Genomic DNA, 22,443 nt, shown 5'->3' on the forward strand with positions numbered 1-22,443 from the left:
AATCTTAGGTAGCTCCTGAAGCCTTTTACAATCCCAATCTGATTTTCTCTGGGCTATCTTGGCATACTACACATCCCATAAAAATACCATTCACCACACCTCACTGTAATCAGTAAGCTTGCCTCTCTTCCCTAGTAGACTGGGTACTTTCTGAGGGCAGGTCTCAGTCTATTTGGCTTGCTGTCCCTAGTTTCTAGCACTCAGTCTTTCTAAATGAATAGAAAAAGAGTTATGGACCACGAAGGTTTTAAAGTGTAAGCAGTAGGCCATTTAACCTGGAAGACTTCTAACATTTAAACAGCAGGCCATTTAATTGCGTCATTTCACATACTAACTGTGCATGGAGTTCCTGATGGTGAAAGCAATGTTGCTGGCTCATTTGCCAGTAGGAAATCTGAGCATTTAGGAGTGCCTCTCTAGGAGATAGCACCAGCTCACACATTGATCTTCAGCTGCCTGTCATCTGCAGAACCCACTAGTTCAGCGTGCTTCTCCTGGCCTTGATCTACACGATCACCTGTAGCCACTAAGAGGTGGGCAGATAGATATTTATGGTATACGGTCTTTAGGTTAGGGAGGGCATGGGGTATACTGGCTGGTCTAGGTGAGTCTGTTTTTGTGTGCGCGCATGGGTGGAGGAAGGAGGAAGGAGGCGATGTGTGCATCACTTCTGCAGAGACACCTTTTCAGACCTTCTTGACGAGGTGACAGTGACGGTCGATCCCCGACCCCCCCACCGCACTGATCACAACTTTCCTTGCATCCGTGTGACTAATGCGTGTCTCCCCCGCTAGACTGTAAGCTGCACGAGGTAAGGAACCTAACGCGTCCAGGTTCACTCGCGTAATTCCCCTTCCCAGAAGGATGCCTGAGGCATAGCAGGTATTCCATACACATTTCCATTTCCTCGACAAGCGCTTCTGGGCGGGTCTGGGAGGACAGACCGCCACAGGGCCGGCCTCCGCGGGTTCGGGTGCGGGGACCCTGGCGGCACCGACGCCTCGCCCACGGGGGGCCGGGCCCGGGCGGAAAGAGGTGCGCCGCGCGCGGCCGGGCGCTGTCGGGGGACGGTTTTCGGCTCGCGTGGGCGCCGCCCGGGCGGGGACGGGGGAGGCGGCGGTCGCGACGCGAGGTAGCGGCCCGGCCAATGAGCACCGGCCGGGCGGGGCTCGTGGCCGGCTGCTCGGGCGCGCGCGGGGCTGGGCGTGCCGCGGGTGACGCGCAGGGCCGGGCGGGCCAATGGGCGCAGGGTGGCGGGCGGGCCCCGAGGCCCGGGGCTTTAGGACGCGAACGGGCGGCCGGCCGGACAGACTGACGTGTGGCCGCATCGCGGGAGGCGGATGGCGGGGATGGCGCTGGCGCGGGCCTGGAAGCGGATGTCGTGGTTCTACTACCAGTACCTGCTCGTCACGGCGCTCTACATGCTGGAGCCCTGGGAGCGGACTGTGTTCAGTATCCTGCCTGGGGCGCGGGCCGCGGGGCCGCATCCTCCCAGGCCCAGGGCCTGCGCTGGCGGCCGGAGAGGCGGCTCCGCGGGACCCGCGGGCGGACTCGCCCCGCCGCGGCCGGCGCAGGGCTCGGGGCTGGGGGCCGTGGGGGCCTGGGCCGAGGGCGGCGCCCGCGTGGTTAAGCGGGAGGGGGGAGGTGAGAACTCTTGTGATCCAGGGTCGCCCCTGGTCACTTGACACAGGGTGGAGGCGTCCTTATTTCTGGGGGAAATCCCCGAGGGCGATGTCTCACCCGGTCTGTCGTCGCTTGCACTTCGGCCGCGCCCGCTTTGGGTTCAGTCCCCTGTTCCGGGCCCGGGCAGGGACCGTGTTAGGGGAGCGGATCGCTCCCGCCTTGGGCGCCTTCGACCTTTAACTGTTCCTAATTTAGTTGGCTTTGGTTCTTAGGAGAATTCTAACCAGTTTTTTAACCAGGTTGTGAATTTGTGGCCACGACACCCCAGTACAGTTTTGGAAGGCAGTTTAAGTTATTTTATCTTTTTGGTCTTCAAGATGGGTAGTTTTAAAAGTTTATTTATTACTTTGCACAATCCACAGAAGTCGTGCCCGAAAGGGAATTTGCGGTTAGTTGTCGGTAGGGTTTGAAACTGTTTTGGTGGCTGGTTAATAAATTCTTGTTAATGACTATTGAGTGGTTACTGCTAGCAAAGCAACTGTGCTAAGCACTTTGTCTGATCTGAACTCATCTAACTTTCATAACCCTAATTACTAACCCAAGGATGTGAAGATAGGCTCCCTGAAGTCTACGGTGTGTCTTGTCTCCAGTTGTTTATGCTGACATTTCTGATGGTATTATTCTTGCAAAATAAATACTAATATTGAGAGGTGACTTTTTAAAAAACCCCGGGGCCAACACGAAACACGTATTTCACATAACATTTGTAGTTCATCCAGGCTCTCTCCTTTTCAGTGTGGGTTAGTTGGAGTCAGAACAACTTTGCGAATGCGTTGTTGCGTTCCAGTGAGGGACTGAGGTAATTTCATTCCGAGTCTTCTCAAGTGTGTTTATTTGTGTTGGAATAGCATAAGGTTGTATTCAAAGCCAGATCTTTTGTTTCAGCACTTTTGAGGAATTTTTAGTTGCTTTTAAAGCAACTTATTTATTTATTACTGTTGACATTTCTTTCCAAATCTGGAACTTAAGAACTAGAATGTGTATTTTGGATTTAGACTCCGAATATATAATCTACTCTGATTTCTTGTACCATTTATTTGTGGCTGCAGTTTAATCTCATTCTAGTTTCTGTAGGGTAAGGCTCACAAGGTCATGTCTTGTAAAGTGTATGCTTAAATGCATACTTAATTGAATTTTCTCAATAGAAGCACATATCTTGACTCACTTAGAACATCCTAAAGTTAATTTAAACAATGTTGGGTTAAATTGAAATTCTTTAAATCCAAGGTGGAATATAGAGCTCACTATTAGAATCTAGTATAGATTTTACATTTAAAACCTTTTGTTGGCATATAGATAAGTGCTACAGTGTCAATAGTGTTAAGATTTTTCCATATTATGTTGCAGTAGTAACAGTGTCCTATAAATACCTAGGTGATGGCTTATTGGGGGATGGAGAAATAAACTATGAAGCGAAATGTAGTGTGTTAGATTTTTGCCTTTGATGTTTTTGACACATTGGTTTATGTGTGTCCAAGTGATTTCAAAAATGTTTTAAGCTAGTGAGAACTGCAATCAACTGGCATTTGGTACTGTAGAACCTTATGATTTTAAACCTAAGATTTAAAAAAAAAATCTCATTTCAAAGTTCACATTATTGAATTAACCCAGGGTAGAAATGCAATCTTTTGACAAAAACCAATCTTAAATTTCTGTTGGTTGTTGTATTTCTATTATTCCACCTCATCTTCTAGTGTTATTTTAAACTATTTAACTATTCTGTAGTTTGGAACATCAATTTGAGATTGAATCCTCATTCTAGCTTGGAGGAAAGAACTGAATGAGAAAGCTGAATTTTTTTCCTACTTGTTAGGAGCCTTACTGTCAAGTACCTTGAATTTCATAAATTCGTTAATGATTGGTAAGCTTCACCCAGAACTACTTTGTGGCCAGTTATGTGGTTTTGGAAAGAGGCATATTTTCCATAGGTTAATATTTACATCGAACATAAGCATGACTGCTAGAAACCTAAATTTATTGTAAGAGAAATTTGCCTGTGTGTGTGAAAATTGGTCTCTGAGTTAGAAGTCCTGTACAGAGGAAGACTCTAGATTAATCTTTAATTTCTTAAAAGAAGATAAATGTATTAGTTTACATTTCTCTGCTATAACTCCTTAAAAATTTTTAAGTTGTTCTTTTAGGGAAAATTGATAGCCTGCTGTAACTATTTTCACACCCTTGAGCATCCATATATGTTTAGAAATTATTTCCTTCTCTGTTTCTTCCCAAATCAAATAGCTAGAAGTTCGTTAAAAGCTGTTTTAAGTTGAAAGTCAATCTCAATTGGATATAATCGTTTTTGAGCTTATCTAAGTAAGGAAATTGTGATTTATAAAAGGAATTTAAAATGTTTTTAAGGAAATGCATCTATTGTGTCAAATCAGACACATTATAAATAGTTCTTTAGAAAGTAAGATTTATAAGTGGATTTTATAAATCTTTCCATGCTAGGGCATTTTAACATCTGTTTTCTGATATCACATTTGAAATGATATGTTAGCTTTTGGTTTGTCAGCCAATATTTGAACTTTTTCCACATTCAGACCTGGGTGCTATCTTACAGAGAAATAGGACATGGTATCTGCGTTGAGATAAAAGGTAACAATAAAAAGAATCTTGTAAGTGCTAATTACCGTTACAATGTATACTAAATAAGGAGACCTACCACAGACTGAGAACCACTGACTTCATCTCAGAAGGGGATGTTTTTAACATACATTTCAAAGGTTTTGTAACCAGTGAGACAGGCCCTGTAGTGCCTCATTGAAGAACATTGTAACTGTGCCTGTTGAGAAAAGGTGGAAAAATTAAAAATGGTTTGTTAAAACAATTTGGATCTGAAGTATGTTATTTTAACCTAGGTTTATTAATTAAAAAATAAAGTCATATTAGTCTGTAATCCCTGGGTTATATTTGCCATCTCTCTGCTGCTGCTTATGTTTCCATGGCATTTTATTTTATTTTAAGCAAAATGTGGGCAGTTTTTTGGTTTATGTTAGGAACTAGATTGCCCCATGTTTCTTCAAAAGATTTTTTTCCCCTTTTAAACCACAGTGCTAGGCACACAAATCATGCTTGAGAAACATTTGTTTATAAGTTGATTTGTTGTTTTACAGCAATTTCAGAAGTATTTGGAAGTGGGAAAAGAGATATGATTTTAAACCACTTTTAGAGTAGCTTTGAAGCCTGGCTGTTTCTGATGAACAGAATTCACTGCTCAGAGAAAATTCAAATTTAAAGAAGTAGAAAATGCTATAGATTGGAAGAACTTCTTTGATTTACCTTGGAGCCATTAACAAAATTTACATTGCTTTATCTACTTATTTGTAAAATATGTATGTTTGTTGAATTCTGTATCCCACAAGTATTATGTACCTTCTATTTGCCAGATACTATTCTAGATGTTGGGGCTAGAAATGTGAATAAAACATAAAAATTTTTCTTTAAATGCCACTAGATAAATAAATAAAATATTAGATTATTAGACCCTTATTACTGTTATGGATAAAAGTAAAACAAAAGAGGATGAGAAGTAAGGAAGAGGGACATTTGGAAATATTTAAGCAGAGAAAGAGTTCTAGAAGATTCCAGGCCAAAGGCACATTAAGTGCAAATGTCCTGAGGCATGAGCAAGTCTGGCTTGTTTCAAGAATGGCAGATAGGCCCTTATGGCTGGAGCCAAGTGAAGGGGGCGTGAATAGTAGGAAAGGTCAGATAATGTAGGGCCTCTAGGCTAAGATTTGAGGAGATGAAGGGAGGTGCACAGACCTTTTTAATAGATTCACTGGTTAAAATCCAGTAACAGTTTTCTCACTGGATTTTAATAAAGTAGGAAAGTGAGCATTGTTTTCTCCTTGGGACTTCAGGCTATTTTCATTTCAAATGGAAAAAAAAAATACAACCTATGAATAGTTTTTTTCTCATTTTTTATGTACTGTCCTGAGTTCTGTACTGTTTCCAAGAAGATGAAATTTATTTCTTCCTTCAAGGAAATTAGAGACTAGTTTCAGGAAAAATTAGAATTTATACATGTTCTTAGATGGATCCTTCCTGTGTTGTTTCAGCTGAGGGAGTTGGGCAGCAAGTGCTTTGGGATGCAGGGCAGGAAGAGCATGGTGGACTGGAGAGCTCAGAGAACTTTCGGGAGGTATTTGAGTGCTGTTTGCCCCATCCCCCATAGGGGAGAAGGTGCAGAGGTGTCTGGGATGGCGAGTACTCCAGTGTGAATGGCTGGAATGGGCATTCTTTAAGGCAGAATAGGTGGGAAGTAAAGTTGAAAGAGTAGGTTGGGGCCATTCATTAATTCAACAAATACTGTGCAAATTCCCTTTACTTCTGCCTGAGCTTAAAAAAAAAATACTGTGTGTATGCCTTGTGCCAGATGCTGGCATTAGTGCTCATGTTACATTAGTGAGCAAAAGAGAGAAAGATCCCTGCCCTTATGGAACTTTCATAACAAGTAAGTTATATAGTTATTGTATGTTAGGTGGCAAGTGTTATGGAAAACAGAAAAGTAGACCAGGGCTGGGGCATCAGAAATGCAGGGTTGGGATGGAGTTGCTGGTTTTTTAAAAAGAGAATATCAGGAGAGGCTTCTGGGAGAAAGGGGTATTTGAGCAAAAACATAAAGGTTATAAGGGAGTCAGCAGGAGGGAGGGGCATTGTTGGAATAACAAGTGCAAAGTCCCTTAGTCAGGAGCCCGTCCCAGAGTGTGTGAGGACCGTCACTGCGGTGGGTCGTCATTGAGGTGGGTGTGGATGGAGCAGAGTGAGCCTGGGCAAGAGTGGTGGACAGTGAGGCCAGAGAGTCGATGGAGGGCCTGTAGGCCATTGTAAGAACTTTGGTTTTTCATCTTAGTGCAAAAGGGTGCTCTTGGAAGGCTTTGCATGAGGAGTGATCCAAGCTGCCTTTTATTTAAGTTTTAAAAGGTTAACTCTGGCTGGGTGCAGTGGCTCATGCCTCCCATCCCAGCACCTACAGAGGCTAGGGCTGGAGAATCACTTGAGGTCAGGAGTTCGAGGCCAGCCTGGGCAACATTACGAGACCCCCGTCTCTACAAAAAATAAATTTTAAATATTATGTCCGGGTGCGGTGGCTCACGCCTGTAATCCTAGCACTCTGGGAGGCCAAGGCAGGAGGATCACTCGAGGTCAGGAGTTCAAGACCAGCCTGAGCAAGAGCGAGACCCCGTCTCTACTAAAAAATAGAAAGAAATTAATCAGACAACTAAAAATATATAGAAAAAGTTAGCCGGGCATGGTGGCATGTCTTTAGTCCCAGCTACTCAGGAGGCTGAGACGGTAGAATTGCTTGAGCCTAGGAGTTTGAGGTTGCTGTGAGCTAGGCTGACACCATGGCACTCTAGCCCAGGCAACAGGGTGAGACTCTGTCTCAAAAAAAATAAAAAAAAAATAAAAAAATAAAAATTAGCCAGGCATGGTGGTGTATGCTTGTAGTCCCAGCTACTTGGGAGGCTAAGGTAGGAGGATCACTTGAGCCCAGGAGTTGGAGGCTGCAGTGAGCTACGATCACACCACTGCAGCCTGGGTGACAGAGTGAGACCCTGTCTCTTAAAAAAAATAAAAATAAAAACCTAAAAGTTAACTCTGGGTTTGGAATAGGTTAAAGGTCTAAGAGAGGAGGCAATGGTAGAGGCAAAAGTAGGTGTTTTGGATTGAGGAAGGCTTTGAATGCTAATGAAAAAACATTAAAAAATTTAAGCTGGATGTTATTATTCTTAAATTGTAAATAAATGTAAATTATATGTCCTCCTCGTTCAAAATCAAAAGGTACAAAAAGGTAGATAGAAGGTGACAGACTTTTTTCTATTCCTGCCCAGGCCTCCTCAGGACAACCAATGTCAGGAGTTTCCTGTACATCTCTACTGAGATATTCTGTGAATACATGGAAAATATACTCTGAATAGTAGTGGTTTTGGTATGCATGGTTTGATGAGATCAAAGTATTTATAAACTGAAAGAGAGGTATTTGGAGAATATATTTTGCTATGCCACCTTTGGAGGTACTAATAATGACTGGCATGATTCCCTACAATTAAATTAATATCTTTGCCTGTCTTTTGTATATAAAGTTTGTTTTGTAGATAAACACGGCAAACAAAACAAAATGGACAAAGAAAAACCCAGTGTTTGGCCAGTGGACACCTTTAGGCTATTATCTGTGCCTGCCTTTGGCAGAGCTTCTTGTGAGCTAGTCAATAAAGGGAATTATCATTAAAACCCCAATTCACCAGACTCTTTTACTAGAACTTTTTTCTTAATGTTCTTTTGAAGAAAAAAAAATATAAAATCATCTGAGACTTTAAATAGGTTGCCAATAAAAATCAATGTGTGATTTGATAATTAGGCAAAATTCTCAGTATCAGAGAAATTTACTTCTAGAAAAAATGTTTTTAGTAAGTAAGCTTAATGCATTTTAGAAAGAATTTTATCAAGATACTTTTAAGCAAACTATGATTTCAGAATAGACTTGAAATACCTGAATATTTTGCACTACTTTCAAGCTTACATAGGAAAATAATTTCTTCAATCTTTCTTCTGTACTTTCTCCTTTTACCTTTGACTTTTGTAGAAGTGAATGCAGCTTTCTAGTCCCAGGGAGTGCTAAGTGGGAGAAGCAGAGGCAAGAATTACTGTAAGTGAGAAATTAGTACTTTCAAGCCTCTAGCCTGTGATCTTTGGGCTTTTTTTTGTGCACCCCCAAAACAGCAAAAGTCATGGACTGTGCAGACTCTTGCTCATTTAAGTTGACATATGAATCTTTCACAGTAAATTTAGACAGTTACAAAGTATTTAATTTCTTGCTTTTCATATGTGTATATTTTTGTTAAAACTTAAAACTATAATTTTTTCTCATACAATTCATAGGAAATGTTCATTATATAATCAAACTGGCAAAGCCAGTCCTCACTGTGAAGCCAAATAGGCAAAATCATCCTCAACATTTTTTTTTAATCCTTAATTTCTATCAGAAAAACCTCAGTTCGATTTTTCTGTTAAAATAATTGTGTTACTGTAAACAACTTTACGCTTGTCTCATTTCTGAATTCAAATTATTAGGTGGATAGAGAGATGGGGCTTGGAGCTGTGCCAGAAGTTTGTTACCTGAATGAACTAAAGTACAACCCGAGCTAGGTATTATCCCTTTGCTTGGTGTCTCAGAAGTTATTTTGTTTCATGGGGAAATGTACAATGGTAAGATTCAGGAAGTAACGTGGGAGAAATGAAGTTGCAAGGGGGAATGGGAAGGAGAACTAGCCGACTACAACAGTTCTCAGACAGGTCAGCTTTAGGAGGGAGTACAGCTGAAGCAGGTGGTCTGTAAACAGTCTCCTGAAACTGTCCTAACCTCCTGGAAGGTTGTCTTGTTACCTCCAGGGCTCCTGTATTTTAGTTTGAAGAAGAAAACTGCTCTAGCCTGTTTTATACTGCCTTTATATTTGGCTGGCTAACTGAGAACATTAAAATATTCCTTAACTGTACCCATTAGGATATTATAACTTTTTCTTTAGTAGCTTTCAGGAAAGGTGGAAGAACACCACATGTACTTACCATTAAATTGGCATGGAACTCCTGACCTCGAGTGATCCACCTGCCTCGGCCTCCCAGAGTGCTAGGATTACAGGCATGAGCCATCGCACCTGGCCTCACCATTAAATTGGAACTAATCCATCAACACTTATGTGCACATATGGAAATCACCTTCACTGGAAATCAAGCAGGTGGGAGGGAGAGGTGGGGATGGGTAAATTCACACCTAATGGGTACAGTGCACACTGTCTGGGTGATGGGCACACTTATAACTTGTACAAATGGTACAAAAGCAATTTATGTAACCAGAATGTTTATACCCCCATAATATTCTGAAATTAAAAAAATAAGAAATAAAAGAGGTATGCAAACAGCAGAATAAACACCCAAGAGCAATCTGATAGAGACTATGAAATAAGGCTGTGGTGGCTCATGCCTATAATTCCAGCCCACTGCGAAGCCAAGGCCGGTGGATCACTTGAGCCTGGGAGTTCAAGGTTACAATGAGCTATGATCAGGCCACTGCACTAAGTCTGGGCAACAGAGCAAGACCTTGTCTCTAAAAAATTTTTTTTAATTAAAAAAAAAGGAGGCTATGAAGTAAGTATGTTTAAAATGATAAAAGAAGTAAAAAACATAAGAGAGAAAACATACTATGAAAATACTTGAGAAAAATCAAATAAAACTTCTAGAAATAAGTAATATAATCATTTAAATTAAATATTTAGTGATTGTTAAACACCAAATTATCGGCCGGGTGCGACAGGGAGGCCGAGACGGGAGGATTGCTTGTGATCAAGAGTTTGAGACCAGCCTGAGCAAAGATTGAGACCCTGTCTCTACTAAAAAATAGAAAGAAATTAACTGGACAACTAAAAATATATAGAAAAAATTAGCTGGGCATGGTGGCACTTGCCTATAGTCCCAGCTACTCGGGAGGCTGAGGCAGAAGGATTGCTTGAGCCCAGGAGTTTGAGGTTGCTGTGAGCTAGGCTGATGCCACGGCAGTCTAGCCTGGGCAACAGAGTGAGACTCTGTCTCAAAACAAAAACAAAAACAAAAAAATACCCCACCAAATTGTCCATAGCTGAAGGGAACTTTAGTGAACTAGAAGACAGGTCTGAGATAATTTCTCCACGGGGGGAGTACAGAGTAAAAACAAGCAAACAAAACAGTAACCATGGCAGGGAGTATGGTAGATTGCATGCAGAATTGGCTAAAATTATTCCACTCTAATCCCAGAGTTTATTCTCTAAGCCACTATCATGTATAGGCCACACATCAACAAAGGTGTAATAAATATCACTTTCTTAATTTTATGAAATTTAATTTCCCTTCATGTGACTTTGAAGCTTCTACCGTCAAGAAATAGAGTCTTTCTCCCACCCCTTTGCAACTTGTTTGACCAATAGAATGTGGCAGAAGTGATGTTGGTTTCCAAGCCTTTGCCTCTAGAGGCTTTGCATAATTCCACTCACTCTTTTGAAACCCTTAGTGAGCATGTCCACATAAGCCTCCTTGAGAGTGAGAGACTATGTGAAACAAAGAAGACGCCAGCCGAGGTCATCCTAGACCAGCCATCACCAAGCTGACCTGGACGCTACCTGCATAGGCATGACTCTGGCTCAGCCAAGACCAGCGTCGAGCCCAGTCGATCACACACAGAATCATGAGCTAAATAAATAGCTGTTGTTTTAAGCTAAGAAAAAAAAAGAAAGAAAGAAAGAAGAACTGGGTGGTCTATACCAGGACAGGCAGGGAAAGTGATGGGTGGTTAATGGCGGTAGGGACAGACCATGCATCGCTATTCTACATTGTTTCAGCATGTGATACCAGTGATTTGTCAGTAGCGATGACTGTAGGTCCAGTCTCCATTTTGTTAAAGACTTTATGATCCCTCCAGTCTTGAGTGTTGTAACATTGATGGCACTTAGGAGCTAAGCTAAGATAGATTCTTTTGATTTTTTTAAAAGGACAAACCCCAAATGTTCAAATGTAATAATTTAAGCTATATCTTCCAGAAGATCTACTTGATAGAGGATATACGCCTTTCATAAGTTGGAATGCTTAAAAAATAGTAGTTATGAAATGGTAGAAAGATAGTATTTATGATCAATACTATGAGAAGTAGACATTTTACTAACATAACGATTTTGGTCAGCATGTGTTTTATATGTTCCTGAAAAATCTCAAAATAATGGAGTTTATGGGAAAATCATATTGGGGTAGGCCACTCAAAATCTATGCAACTTGTAGCAAAAGCAATAATTGACATCTTGGAGTTAACTTGTATAGCTCAGATGGGCAGTTCAGTGTCTGGAAGCTGCCAAAGGGAACATTAAAAATGCGTGGCCAAAGTTGAATGCAAATGTCAACAGTGGGTGCTGATGTACGCAGATAGTGTGGGCTGCCACTGAGGCAGTGCAGGGGGCAGTGCCACCTGCCACTAGCTGAGCGCTGTGCTGCCCTGGAGGTGTGCCTCTCTGGAGAGGGAGCCTGGGTGCAGATGTGACTTTCTTTTTTTTTTTTTTTTTTTGAGACAGTCTCACTTTGTTGCCTGGGCTAGAGTGAGTGCCGTGGCGTCAGCCTAGCTCACAGCAACCTCAAACTCCTGGGCTTAAGCGATCCTCCTGCCTCAGCCTCCCAAGTAGCTGGGACTACAGGCATGCACCACCATGCCCGGCTTATTTTTTCTATATATTTTTAGTTGTCCGGTTAATTTATTTCTATTTTTTAGTAGAGACGGGGGTCTCGCTCTTGCTCAGGCTGGTCTCAAACTCCTGACCTCGAGCGATCCACCCGCCTTGGCCTCCCAGAGTGCTAGGATTACAGGCTTGAGCCACCTCACCCGGCCGTGAATTTCTAATTTTCTTAAAATAGAGTTAAAAGGACTTCTGCATGTATAGAAGCTGAGCTGAGAGACGTTTCCTGATGAAGGTTATATGGTTGATCTGTGAACAATGTGGGAATTAGGGATGCCACTCACCCGCCAACAGTCGAAATCCACGAGTAACTTGTGACTCCCTAGAAACTTAACTACTGTTAGCCTGCTGTTGACTGGAAGCTTTATCAATAACATAAATAGTTGATTAATACATATTTTGTATGTTGTATGTATTATATGCTGTAATTTACAATAAAGTAAGCTAGAGAAAAGAAAGTGTTATTAAGAAAATCATTAGGAAGAGGAGGAAGAGAAGGGGTTGGTCTTGCAGTCTCAGGGGTGGAAGAAAATCCTTGGGTAAGTGGACTTGCACAGTTCAAACTCATATTGTTCAAGGGTCAACTGTAATTATTTTCCCACTAATCTGGCTCCCCTCATTGATGAAAAATCCCATATGAAACAATATTCCCATGCTGTACCCATCATATGTGAGCTGTCTGATGTTCCAGAAACGTGTATTGGACCAGAACAGATTATATTTCAGAGCAAACTGGGAATTTTTCCCCACCTTGACTCTGGGATTCAAATCTTCATAAAGATATTAGAAGCTCTAATCAATAAATGTGGATACTCATTCATAACCTTGGTTTCTCTGGGTTTAGAGCTCTAAACCATTTCTGGGATTTCATTTCAGGGAGAAAAATTTTCAGTGCATGATCATTGCTTGTTTCAGCAGCATGCTTTGTTGTTTAGTTTTTAAAGAGGCTTGTCATCAAGTTGTAGTTCCTAAAAACAATTTCTATACTTAGGCTTGTATAATCAGCACACTATAGAAAGCTCAGGGAATGGATTGCTAAACACTAACTTCCGATGCTGATGTAATATCCTTTAATATGATCCAAGAATATCAGATTGGTTAACATCCAAAGGGTTCTAACAATATTATCTTCCCCTTGCTTCAGTTTAAGGTAAATAGAAAAATATTAATAGATAGTTGATATGTTTGGGAAAAATAACCTTTCTTAACATTTCTGTTGACAACAACCTGCAGTTTTTTGAGGTCAAGGGAAAAAACTGCTGTAATAAGGAAGATTTCCTGTGTGGAGCTTCATCCAGTAGCTGGCAACTGCTTCCACTTCGGCCTTTGATTGCTTTTCATTAAACAGCCTATGATAATACTTTGTCAAATCTTTGTTTTCTTTTTTCATTAAGATGGTTCCTTAAAATAGATTTATGAAAACCTTTGAGTATTTGTAAGGATAAGTAGCATTTTAGAATTAATTTTACAGGAGGAATTTGACTAATATAAGATTGGATTGCTTTAAATGTTGTTTTGGCTTTGCTTTTTGAAGTGACCAGTACAACCAGAGACTTAAAGCACTCAAATTATTTATACTACTGAAAAGGTGTAAGTCATACCCACTGGAACAAAGGTCCCTGACCTTTTTCCAATGAGAAACTACTTTTGATTTTTTTCCTAAGTCTTAGGAATAGATTACTAAGGTGGGTGATGATAGTTCAGAGTCACTGGTTCGGACAGGAAATGTCAGTTGCTGCGAGTTGCTCTGGTCTTGTTTGTGATGTACTGTACTTGTCCTTAAAGCATTTCCTCTCTTTGTTATGGGCCTTTTTTGTTTCCAAGTTGTTGGGATAAGGGGAATGGCCTTTTTATGGGGCAAAAAAAAAATCTTTATTTTTTTCCCTGTCTACCTGGAAACTTAGCACATGATTAGTTGGGGATGCTTCTTAAAGTAACAGAAAACAACATCCAGATACTATACATCGTTTCACATCTATTTGCTTTTATATCCATTGAACCCATAAAATATTTATGTTATGTCCAGGTTATAAATAACCTCTCATTGTTCATTCAGCCCTTGAACAAACATTTATCTTCAGTGCCGGCACATATCCTGGCACCTTATCTGCTCAGTTCTGAAATGATTTATGAAGCACCTGCTTTACCAAACAATGCCCTGTGGCTGGAAGCAAAGGCTCAGCAGAGGTGCTTTTGCTATCAAGCACTTAACATTCAGTGTTAGAAATAGGTCATAAATATGAAAGAGAACAGCCCGTTTTTTAGTTTTTGAGGGTTCTTTTTTATTTTGTTCTGGATTGATTAATAACAAATTAGTAGCAGAGTGACCTTGGGCAATTCCTAAACATAGGTCTGAGTCATGATATTAAATACTCAAACCCTCAAAGAACAGTCTTAATAAGGATTGTATTGCCTTCTGTTTCAGAATAGGTTTGCTTCCAAATTCTTACATCAACCTTGAAAGACAGGTGATGTGGGCTGGGCACAGTGGCTCACACCTGTAATCCTAGCACTCTAGGAGCCTAAGGTGGGAGGATTGCTTGAGCTCAGGAGTTCGAGACCAATCTGAGCAAGAGTGAGACCCCATTTCTACTGAAAATAGAAAAATCAGCCAGGAACAGTGGCGTGAGTCTGTAGTCCCAGCTACTCGGGAGACTGAGGCAAGAGGGTTGCTTGAGCCCAGGAGTTTGAGGTTGCAGTGAGCTATGATGATGCCACTGCACTCTAGCCCAGGTGACAGAGCAAGACTCTGTCTCAAAAAAAAAAAAAAGAAAAGAAAAGAAAAAAAAAACGTAGGTGATGGGTATCCCCCTTTTATAGATAAGGAGACTAATGTTTAGAGAATTTTTGATACAAACAGGGATGGCAGAGTGACAACTGTCCTCCAGCACAGTGCTGCTTTTAGTACCTGTTTCTTGTACTTTACCGTGTGTCAAGAATACTTTAACCTTAGGTTACAGAATGAGATGGATTGAGAAATCTATGTCAGATAGAAAATTATAGCTGGTATACTCTAAAAGGTATATGTTTAACTTTGTTAGAGCGCTTCTACAGAGATGCAGGTCACACATTCCCCAACCTTACAAATGTCACAGTAGAACCGATGCCCAAGATTGTCAATAGAATCTACCACTTTAAATGATGCCAAGTGTAACCCCGGGGAATATTTGACTCAGTACATCGAGTTGTTTCAACTTCATGGCTAAAATTGCTTAGATTGAATTTGTGGAAAGTTACTTATTAAAAAGTGCTTTTTTGCATTTTTTTTTGCAAGATGATTATTAGATGTTCCTCACTGTCCCATTGTCTACTTGTTTACTTAGTATGAATGTCACTGTATAGTTAAGTCAATTTTTAAGTATTTGCTTGTGGTTGAGAGCTTTAGGATAATTTTTTGGAATAATTTTGAAATTTAATTTATAGAAAACTTCCTTTTGTAGGCTTACTTAATATGATTCTGGAAATAATTCAGAGAAATGGGGTCAGAATATAGGAATATTTTTTGGGGAAGCACAGGATAAAAGTTAAATTCTATGGGTAAAGTGTTGGGTTAAGCGTTCTTGTTTTTTTTAGCAGCTCATAAAGTGGCATTTGCATCTAGGTTCAAGTAACTTTCAATAATTTTGTGTTTATCTTTACTAGAATTGAGAGTTGTTCTATTCATGAAAGCTCAGACTTTCTGTAATAAATTAGGTCCAATTATGCCTAAATTAAATTTTGTGAGGAGGAAGGATCCTTCACAGAAAACAGTTTTTTAGTTTAGTACTATACACGGTTCCATTTTCCTTTACAGTTCTTATTTGTTAGGGAAATCATTTAGGCATACAAAAAACCCATAAAGAGTACTATAATGTATGGCATATATTATCAACCAGCTGAAGAAAAACATGACTGAAATATTTGAAGCCCCCTTTACACCCATTCTTAGTTGCTTCTCCCTTTTCCTTGTCCCCATCGCACCCCACCAAGTAACCACTAGCCTGAAGTTACCATTTATTTCTTATTACTTTTATTCCATATGTATACATCACAACTTAATGCTATATTCAGTTTCGAACTCTAGTATCTTGTATTTTAGCCAGGCAAAAAACCTTTTTAAGTTTTGTTTCACTTAGAGAAAAAAAAAATCATGATTTTATATGCATGTAATAAATTTAAAAGCTTGACAATTTAGTGTTCACAAATTGAGCTTCTGTTTCAGATTCTTGTTCTGCAGTGAAGTAATCTCTTTGAAGCTAATTATGCATGTTCCTTAACTGATATATTCTTTATAATAAATTGAAGAATTATAGTGCTATAAACAGTATGTAAAATAATTATTCAAATGGCTGTTTTCTAGTAATCATTCCTTACTTGAGTTGAACTTGAGTCAATGACCTGAAGGTTATTACTATATCATTTTAATTTGCTTGTATATATTTATAAGACTTACATAAAAGCTATAATAAACTAAAAAAAGTTCTTAAGTATAATATTGCCTAGAAACCGATTTTGTCTGTCTTTTCTGTAGTCATGTTCAAGTTTGTCAGCTACAGTGTGTGGAATATGTAGAAAGTACCACAGTGAATCTAGAGTCAAATGAATACTTCTTGAGAAATTTCTTTATTTATCAAATATGTATTGAACATGTGTTATTTTAGATGCTGGAGATACAAAAATAATAAGACATTATTTCTGTGCTAAAGGAGTTGGTAATTTGGGTGAGACAGAAATTCATCTACAAATAGGTCATGTCGGGTGATAAGTGCTATATTATATGAATAGAGAGCATTATGAGCATCAGGGAGCAATTAGTTCTGCCAGGAGGCTGGGGTAAGCATGGGAAAAATATGACTGCTAGGGGAGGCCTAATGTAAGAGGAGATAACTAACTGAGCCCTAAGAATATTAGGTTTTACTAGGGGGAATAAGACTTTTCACATGTAGGAAGGTGGTATAGCATAGTGGTTAAGAACACAGATATTTGGAGTTCGACTGATTTTGTTTGGAACTGGCTCCATTGCTTACTCTGTTGCTGAACTTGATGAAATGCTTAGCACCGTCTCAGGCATACACTAGACATTCACAAAATGAAAGCTGGTGCTAATACTATTATTGTTAAATGTGTTATTATTAAACAATAAACAAAGCCACAGCAGTATGAAAATATATGATGTTTTCTGAGACTCATGTACATGGCTGCGAGTAGGGTGGGTGCATATTGGGGGAAGGTCTGGGGTGTTGGAAAGTACAGAGGAAAAGTAGCGTGGTAGTTATGGTCCCCACCTGGATCGCCGTTACCAGCTGATGTACCTATCCCCCAGGTGCTGTGAGTGTTGCTTGCTAATGCTTTACACCTGCCCCTTCTCCAGTGTATTGCCCCCTGCCAAGCAGCTGTCTTGCTTAGGTGGATTTTCCTTACCCCATCCTGCAGCCAGTGATTGACAGATAAGGGGATACAAAAGGTCAGTCCCCCTGTCTCAAGACAACACCAACTGAATGGCACAATTCATGCTCCAGAGTGTGCTGTGGGAGTTGAGACCCTGTCTCTGTTCAGCTTATTTCCCCTTTTCTATTCTATTCTACTCACTCCCCTTCTGGTAAAACTCCCTCAAGAAATAACTTCTACAAGAATCCCTGTCCAGTCCCTCAATCCCTGTCTATTTCTGTGGACTCCAACCTAAGACAGGTATTTGGGGCCAGAATGGAAAGGTCCTTGAATGTTTGCCTTAGAAATCGAAATGCTATCCTCTAGGCATCGGGAAGTCTATTGCATTTTTAAAAGATCACTCTAGTAAAGAGGGGCATGGAAAGTGGCAAGAGGCCTAAAATGGGGGCGTTTGCATGGTCTAAGTAAGAAATGATAAAGGCCTCAATCAGTTATCATTGATTAGGGTAGGGAAGGTGAGATTTAATAATCATTTGTAGGTGTTAGGGAAGAATTGAGAAGTCTTATTTTGAATGTGGGGAGAAGGAATCAAAGACACTCTGGACTAGATGATTAGGCAAATAGTTACATCAGTTGAAAAACCAGGACACATAGGAAGAGATAGTTTATGGAGAAGGTTAATGAATTTAGTTTTGGTTACATTGAATTTAAGGTATCTTGTAGAATGTCATAGGTGGAAATGTTCAGCAGGTAGTAGGAAATATCTGCAATATGGAAGGTGGGGTCAGGTCAACAACCTTAAGGTACAGGTTGAGCATTCCTAATCTGAAAGCCTGAAATCCTAAATGCTCCATAATCCAAAACTTTTTTTTTCTAGGAGACAAGGTCTCACTCTGTCGCCCAGGATAGAGCGCAGTGGCGTCATCATAGCTCACTGCAACCTCGGTCTCCTAGTGCTCAAGCGATCCTCCTGCCTTAGCCTCCTGAATAGCTGAGACACACTACGCTACAGGCCAAATTACCTGGGTAATTTTTCTATTTTTTGTAGAGACGGGGTCTTGCTCTTGCCCAGGCTGGTCTTGAACTCCTGAGCTCTCAGATGATCCTCCTGCCTCTGGCTCCCAGAGTGCTAGGATTATAGGCATGAGCCACTGTGCCTGGCCTGGAAATCTTTTGAGCAGTGACATAACACTCAAAGGAAATGCTTATTGGAGTATTTTGGATTTCAGATTAGAGATGCTCAACTGGTAAGTATAATGCAAATATTCCAAAGTCCAAAATAATCTGCAATTTGAAACACTTCTGGTTCCAAGCATTTCAGATAAGGGATACTCAACCTGTAATTGGTATAGGACCCAAGACAAAAATATTGAGAACTCCATTCTATCATTTAGAATGCTTTCAGCTGCAAGTAACAAAGAAAATCTAACAAACTGGTTTAAGAGTAAAGGGATTTATTGGCTTGTATGTGAAAATCCAGTGGTAGGGTGGGCTTTAGGGTGGTTTGATCAGGATTCTGGCTCCATTTTTCTGTGATTATTTTTGTCCTTCCACCTTCATGTATCAGCTTTGTTTTGAGTTTTGTTTTCCTCATTGAGGAAAAGTGACTCCAGTGATTGCAGGATTCCATGAGCAAACTGCATATTCTAGAAGGAGAGAGAACGTCTGTGTTACTGAATTCCTGGAGGAAGTCCTAAGGTTTGAGCTGGTTGATCAGTTTTGGGGGAGGGCATTGTTACCAAGAGAAGGGGATGCCCTAATTGGTTAAGACCAGTCAGGGCGTATCCCTGGAGATGGGATAGGGTTGGGCTGACCAAAAGGGCATGGCTGCTATACTAGGAGGAGCGGTGGAGTGGATGTGTGGAAGACAAGCACAAAGTTCACTCTGCATCTTGCACATAAGGGACAGACGGGGGGAAGCAGCCAGTGAAAAACCAGGGAAATGGTGAGAGAGATGGAGAGCCCTAGAGAAGTACCTCAGCCCAGGGTAGAAAAGGAAGGACAAGAACAGTATCAATTCAAATAGCCCTTTGATTTAATAGTGTCACCAGTGACCTTTGAGCAATGTCTACAGCCTGGAGGGATAGAAGTCACATGATTGTGTTGGTGATGAACAAACAGAGGCAATGATATGGAAGCAGCAAGTGTATCCTTTTTTTTTTTTTTTTTTAATAAAGAACTTAGTAAATAGAAAGTGGTAGTTTAAGGATTAAGGGAGATTAAAAAGTAAATTTTAAAAAACAATTATGAGAGTCTTTTTGCTGCTGTCTGCTGGATGAGAGGAATGAATTTAGGTTTTGACTCAGACAGCCTTGGTTTGACCTCTGGCGCTAAAGACAGCTTCCTGTATGGTCCTGGACAAGTCAGTTAGTGTTTTCTCAGCTTCTGATGAGTAATAAACATAATACACATTTCATAGGAAAGCTGTGTTAAGTAAGCTAATGTTATGTGAAAGAGACTTTTCACCTACACAGTTATACAAATATTAGTTGGTAATAAGCACATAGTTTATTTAAACCCTATCTTCTTATAAAAGAATATAAGTTATTATAGAAACACTAGTATGTAGAGCTCAAAGATATGAGAGAGAGTGGCGGGGAGAGGAAAAGAAGAAAAGGAGAGAGAGAACGATGAGGTTATGAATGCATGAATTATTAAAACATGGTCCCAGTTTAGAAGAAGCAGTTATTCCTTTTAGCATGGCTCTGTGAGTCTGAAAAACCAAAAGCCCTTAAATTTGACATAATTTTTGTTAGCAGTAATTTGTGTGGCCCTAGAGGGAGGCCTCTTGTTTCAGTTTCAGTTCCTTTTATAATGAGAAGAAAGGAGCACAGTACAGACTCGTTTTTATTTAGGTTATCTGGATGAATGTTATTTGAAGTTGTTGCAAGTAGTAGTGTATAGTAATAATGTTTAACAGTGCTAATAATAAATGTTGATAGTAGCAAGTGCTGTCACTTTATATATCACTAAGCTAGCATATGATTGATTTTAGCTTTGTTTGATTCTAAAGTCAATACTTTTAGCCACATTCTAGTCTAACTAATTCTGAAATTCTTGGATGATACATTCTTATTACTTAAGTTGGTAGGCCTTTTACAGTCACTAAATACAATTTTATTCCTATACATTTGTTTCTTAGGTCGAACAGTGTCACTTTCTGTGCTTAATTCTAAGCAGACTGATATTTTCAGCTCTATAGGGAGAGTAGCAGTACCTACCTTGTACAGTCATGGTAAAGACAAATGAGCAGTCAGTGGCTAGCATTGCGATTCTTGTTATCATTAGTTCTTTGTAAATACTTCATGTATATGAGAGAGCACTAAGTGAATGGTTACTTCAGTATAAAACAATTGAAAAAATTTGGGGACTTTGTTTTGAATAAATGAGGAAAAATAATAGGTTTCCTTAACTACAACTCAGATTCCATGCTGGTTTCCATTATGGGGATGGCACTGTACACAGGATATGTCTTCATGCCCCAGCACATCATGGCGATATTGCACTACTTTGAAATTGTACAGTGACCGAGATGCAAGCAGGATCCGGAGGTTCCTTGTGGAAGACCCACCCTACGAAGTTGGAATGAGACTTCGTCAGATGTCATAAGAAACTCTTCTTGATGTCAACATCACCAACCCTGTAAAGACTAAAATTCATGAGTAGAACAGGAAAATCATCCTGACTCATGTGTTGTGTTCTTTATTTTTAATTTTAAAAGAGGCTCTTGTATAGTAGTTTTTGTCTATTTTAACATTGTAGTCATTTGTACTTTGATATCAGTATTTTCTTAACCTTTGTGACTGTTTCAATATTACCCCGTGAAAGCTTTTCTTAATGTAACTTTGAGTACATTTTAATTGCCTTCTATTTTTAAAACTCAAAGTCATTAGTTGGGCTCTACTGTTCTTGCTATTGTATGGCATATACATCTGCCTGGATATATTTCTACTCTTGACCAAAGTTTTGTAAGAAACTACAAGATTTGGGGCAGGGGGATGGGGCGGGAGGACATTTTATTGAGACCTACTTACAAAAGACTTACCTGTAAGCTTGAACTCAGGAGTACAGTTTTAGCTATCTAGACTCTAACAGCTTTTGCTTTCAAACTATTAAAGTGTTTCTTAACCATGAAAAAGAAAGGACCTTGCTAAAGTTAAAATAAGGAACATTTCACCTTTTAAATATTTAATTCTTATGTGGGCTTATTTCCAGAAAATTTTGGTGGTGATTCTTGTGACAAAAGGTAGCATTATTATGTAATGCTTATATCCCACAGAGTTTTAATAGAAGGTAAATTGGTTTTCACGAGGGCCACTATTAACAGTGTATTTCCTTAAGTTTAGTTTCATGACAGTAATGGGTGCTGCAAATGCATTTGCACATTGCAATATGTTATGATGAGATGAATTGTTATTAAATTATAGCAAAAGAAGTGTAAACGCGGTTAAAATCCTTTCACTCTTTGTATTTTTTTTAAAATTTTTATTCCTTAAATGTAAAATGACTACCTAATTTTTTGATGTAAATTCATTAAATTCAAAGAGAAAAACAATCAGCTGATGTAGCAGTATATCTTTCCTCGATGGTTAAATATGACCTAGTATTTGTATTTCTGAATTGATTGCTGTGGGGGATCAGATAGGCCATAAGTATATCTGAACGTGTCTCTCAACAAAAGTATTGCTAATTAAAAAAAAAATTAGGTATTATATATTTTAACATGCCTGCCAGCACAAGTTTTGCTAATTTTTAAAAATTTAGGTATTTTTGGCCCTCAATGTTAAGGACTAGGCTTTTGAAATATTTTTTAGTCCAGAGGCTGAAGTAATATATAAAACTTTAATATTTTTAAAGAGTCAGTTTGTATCATCACAATTAGATAGGAGTGGAAAGGATAATACGTAATTACTTAATTTTGAAACATTTAAAAAATTAGATGTTGGCGAGGCGCAGTGGCTCACGCCTGTAATCCTAGCACTCTGGGAGGCCGAGAAGGGTGGATCGTTTGAGCTCAGGAGTTCGAGACCAGCCTGAGCAAGAGCGAGACCCCATCTCTACTAAAAATAGAAAGAAATTAGCTGGACAACTAAAAATATATGTAGAAAAAATTAGCCGGGCATGGTGGCGCATGCTACTT

The 22,443-nt window shown here is 39.8% G+C and overlaps 1 protein-coding gene across 1 annotated transcript; it reads left to right on the top strand.

Moving 5' to 3' along the window:
- The first annotated feature begins 1,273 nt into the window (after positions 1 to 1,273).
- SPTSSA (serine palmitoyltransferase small subunit A) lies at positions 1,274 to 21,858 on the top strand. Its single transcript, XM_045568896.1, has 2 exons — positions 1,274 to 1,452; positions 20,727 to 21,858. The coding sequence occupies exons 1-2, from the start codon at positions 1,341 to 1,343 to the stop codon at positions 20,828 to 20,830; spliced, it is 216 nt and encodes a 71-aa protein (XP_045424852.1). The 5' UTR covers positions 1,274 to 1,340; the 3' UTR covers positions 20,831 to 21,858.
- The last annotated feature ends 585 nt before the right edge of the window (positions 21,859 to 22,443 follow it).

The sequence above is a fragment of the Lemur catta genome, chromosome 1 (assembly GCF_020740605.2).
Source record: "Lemur catta isolate mLemCat1 chromosome 1, mLemCat1.pri, whole genome shotgun sequence".
NCBI classification, from domain to species: domain Eukaryota; kingdom Metazoa; phylum Chordata; class Mammalia; order Primates; family Lemuridae; genus Lemur; species Lemur catta.